The sequence below is a fragment of the Solanum tuberosum genome, unplaced genomic scaffold, assembly GCF_000226075.1.
Source record: "Solanum tuberosum cultivar DM 1-3 516 R44 unplaced genomic scaffold, SolTub_3.0 scf00162, whole genome shotgun sequence".
NCBI lineage: Eukaryota > Viridiplantae > Streptophyta > Magnoliopsida > Solanales > Solanaceae > Solanum > Solanum tuberosum.
The window spans coordinates 654024-658156 of record NW_006239088.1 but is presented as its reverse complement, the minus strand read 5'-3'; the positions used below and the strand labels follow the sequence as shown (position 1 = coordinate 658156).

At 32.3% G+C, this 4133-nt stretch overlaps 1 protein-coding gene across 1 annotated transcript; it reads left to right on the top strand.

The window, feature by feature from the left end:
- The first annotated feature begins 2916 nt into the window (after window positions 1-2916).
- On the top strand, window positions 2917-4053 carry LOC107061737 (uncharacterized). Its single transcript, XM_015311510.1, has 3 exons — window positions 2917-3086; window positions 3325-3521; window positions 3617-4053. Exons 1-3 carry the CDS (start codon window positions 2917-2919, stop codon window positions 4051-4053), a joined length of 804 nt encoding a protein of 267 aa, XP_015166996.1.
- The last annotated feature ends 80 nt before the right edge of the window (window positions 4054-4133 follow it).

Below are 4133 nucleotides of genomic sequence, written 5' to 3'. Positions count from 1 at the left end.
CGCATGGTATCCCGGACAATTTGTTGTTGCAATACTTCTATTGTAGCCTTGATTCGATCAACAAAGGTGTGGCTGATTGGTTACTCCAAGGTGGACTAATGAGACAACCGTATGATGTGGTTGCATTGTTATTAAATGATATGACTAATGTCAACCGAGCTTGGCACACTAGGGAGGACCAAGTGCCCCTTCTACAAGTGGGTTTCAGTAAAGAACAAGTTGAGAAGGACCATGAAAGTGATGAAAAGATGGCAAACATGATAACCTAAATCGATTTATTGTCCAAACATATCATGGCAGGTTGAACCAAGTCGCTAAATGCAGTTGGAACCAATAGTGGGCAGTGCCCAGATGATGCCCAATTCGTGGCATAATATAATGAGGAAGTTTAATACTTTGGAAATCAAGTAGGGGGAGAAGGGGGGGGGGAGTAGGGGGAGGGGGGGGGGGGGGGTTCTCAAAAAAATTATTAACGTCAACATGGGAACCAAGGTTGGAACAAGGATAGAGATGGTGGTTGGAAAGACTGGCAGGGTGTAAATTGGAGAGATAGACAAATAGATACGTACCTCCCCATAATCGTGCATGCCTAAAAGAACCAGCTAGGGTAGAAGAAAGTCGGACTGAAGACAAGTTTGTAAGGATCTACAAAAAGGTTAAAGGGTCTGATATGGTGTTGAAGGATTTGAAGAATGATTGTTGACATCCTTTGAGAAGGTGCAACATCACGGTGACTAACCAGAAAACAATTATCAATTTTAAATTGAATAAAAGAATTTAAAAGGAAATTCTGGTAAAAAGGAGTCACCACCTAATTTTAGGAAAAACTAGGAAATCAATTAATTAATTAACTTAAAAGAATGTCAACGAAACTAATAGATTCTAAGTAAGGGGTTCAACTTATCTCGAAGGGAAGGTATTAGGCTTCCTTCGAAATCCACAACTATGGGTCCCGAATGAATTCATTTTTTTCAAATTGAGGCCTAAGATTTTCTTAGCGTCAATAATATATACATATTAATAAATAAAGAATATAATTCGAACTTCACTCGAATAGCTTCAATGAGAAGTAACTTCGGGTACTTGTAAAGCCACTTAGTAAAAGTGTTAATAATAAATAAATATGAATAAAAATAAATGAATCAATAATAATTTAAAAATAAAAATCTGTCTTATTAACATCGGAGGCTTGAGAAAGCGAAGGTAACTTTTTCATTGGGCAATTTTAACATACAATGAATATGAACTTAAACTAAATTTCCATCTTTTCAAATGGGAAGACCTAAAAAACCAACAAAAAGATTTTTTTCACTGACCAATTGAGCTTAGCATCTATTCAACAACAATTAAAAATAACTATAAATGATAAAATTTATCTAACAATATAATAAGAATAACGAACGAAAAATAATAGAATGGACGCTAAAAACTAACCAAAACAAATACCATTTCAATATAATGACAACAACACTCAACAAAGATATTAAACGTTAATAAATTATTAAATTAATATAATAACCAGAAGAAAACTAGATAAACAATATTGACTAATAATAAAAAATTAAGTAATCTTAATAAAGTAAAGAAAATAAACTAATAGTAAAACAAATAATAACAACTAAGAACCACTGGCAAAGACTATTGAAGAACAAAATCAACGAATAATAAAAAAAAATAACAAGAATTGATCAACAATAAAAATGAGAAAAAATAATAAATTAAACTAATCATAAAATCAGCCAAAACATAAATAAATAGTAGCAAAAATAGAACAACAATCTATAAACAAAACACAAATATCCATAGTAATGAAGAAAAATTAAACATCTAAATAATGATAACATCAACAGAGGCCAACACAACCATAATAACAAAAAAAAGATTGCAACGTTGAAAGCCAAAAAAAAATAAGAACAATCCAGTAATGTAGAAATAATAACACTTAGGGGTCGTTTGGTAGAGTGTATTAGGAAAAATAATACATGTATTAGGTGTGTGTATTAGTAATACCTTGTTTGGTACACCTTTTTATGTCATGTATAACTAATGCAAGCATTAGTTATACACTATATTGTGTATTAAGTTGTGTATTACTAATACCAAGAAATTCTAGGTATTAGTAATACATAGCACTTTAACACTTGCATTATATTATATAATTACAAAAGTACCCTCAAAGCCTTTTAAAAAAACATTTTCCATAGTACTTGCTTCAGAAACCTTTCATCTCTCTGTACTTTGTCAATGGAAATTCAAGAGTAGGTTTCTTCTTCCTTTTGCTCAATCGAACATTGTTTGCTCATCTTTACAAGGTTAGTACTCTTATCTTTCATTAAAATCTATATTTTTCATTATTATTTGATTTTTCTACCTCTATTTCACAATTTGGGTATAATTCTTTCTCTATCAAAATCAACGATTTAGAGTTTGCCAACCATTTTGGAATGCAATCAAAGTGTTTTGTTAATTTTAAGTTAGCAAATAGTTGTGAAAAAGTCAGTCGTCCAAAGTTAATAGATCTGACGATGATATTTAGGTTTAGCTTGTTTTTTAATATGCTTTGAGTTCATCTATTTCACTCTTTATATGGTCGAAAATTATAAATTTATGCACATAGCTACTTATTTAAAAGTTTTATATGTGTTCATTCTTATTTTTATGGCAAATATAGGTGTTATTATGGATCTTCAACCATTATCAGCTATTGAATATATTATTCTTATGGAGATATTGTTTCAGCAAGTTCTTGTTCTCCTTATTTGTCTTTTCATGGCTAGTTATGGTCATTCTCTAAGAAGACGATGTCAAAACAGACGTGAAGTTAGGTATCGTATGAGTGTTCGAGTTCCGAAAATCATTTCTCACTTACACTATATCATAAATGATAATGGTAGTGTATGTATCGATAAGTTAAGAATGGATAGAAATGCCTTCCACACTTTAGTTCTCTTAACTAAGGATATTGGAGGTCTGACCGATAGTAAAAGTATGTCAAGCAGCGAAAAATTAGCAATGTTTTTAAATATCTTGGCTCATCATGAGAAAATAGATCCATCAAGGTTGATTATATTAGATCGGGATGGAGCGTAAGTCAAGCTTTCAATGAATGCTTGAGTGCTATTCTCAAACTAGCTCCATTGCTACTTGTTAATCCTAAACTGGTACTTGAGGATGGGATTGAAGATTGATGGAAATGGTTTGAAGTAGGTGAAATTGTCGTTTAGCATCTTTTAACTAATATACAAAATATGTTGTTTTAACAGTTTATGAAATATATTATATATTTTGAGATAACACTATAATTTATCTTAAAGGGTTGTTTAGGTGCACTAGATGGTACTTCATTCCCATTAGAGTTCCAATCCAACACAAACCAAGATATAGAACAAGAAAAGGAGAGATAGCAACTAATGTTTTGGGAGTTTGTGATAGAAATCTCAATTTTACTTATGTGTTACCTGGATGGGAAGGTTCAGCTGCCAATGGTCGTGTATTACGAGATGCTATAGTACGAAGGAATGGTTTGAAAATTCATGAGAGTAGGCCTTTTATATGCTTTCAAGTTACATTATAGAAAGAATAGTACTAGTAACTAAATTATATGTTTATATTATAGGTAACTATTATTTGTGTGATGGAGGATATACGAATGGAAAAGGATTTCTTTCACCTTATCGAGGTTATAGATATTGGTTAAAGGATTGGCGAGGCGATAATCCATCGCCTCGATGTAAAGAAGAGCTTTTCAACATGAGGCATGCTAGAGCTCGTAATGTAATTGAAAGGGCATTTGGTTTGTTGAAAGGACGTTGGGGAATTCTTAGAAGTTCTTCATGGTACTCGGTTAAGGTTCATAACAGGATCATTAGTGCTTGCTGCTTGATTCATAATTTCATTCGTAGAGAGATGGAAGTGGATCCCTTAGACATTGATATAGAAGAACAAATGGAGTATCAACACGAGAATATTGATGTTGTTGAATCGTCGGAGGAGTGGACCACTTGGAGGGATGAGCTGGCTCAATCAATGTGGAATGCAAGATTTAACAATTGACATATTGCTACTTGTTAGCTATAGAACCTTTTTGGACTTCATTTGCTCTTTAGAACTGGCCTAGTATAAATTGTTTAACT

Excerpts from the sequence above, each read along its gene's own strand:
- LOC107061737 (XM_015311510.1), top strand. The coding sequence starts at position 2,917 with ATGGATAGAAATGCCTTCCACACTTTAGTTCTCTTAACTAAGGATATT. Across the intron at positions 3,087-3,324 it reads ATATTAGATCGGGATGGAGC|GTGCACTAGATGGTACTTCA; the intron begins GTAAGTCAAGCT and ends AGGGTTGTTTAG. Across the intron at positions 3,522-3,616 it reads TGCTATAGTACGAAGGAATG|GTAACTATTATTTGTGTGAT; the intron begins GTTTGAAAATTC and ends TTTATATTATAG.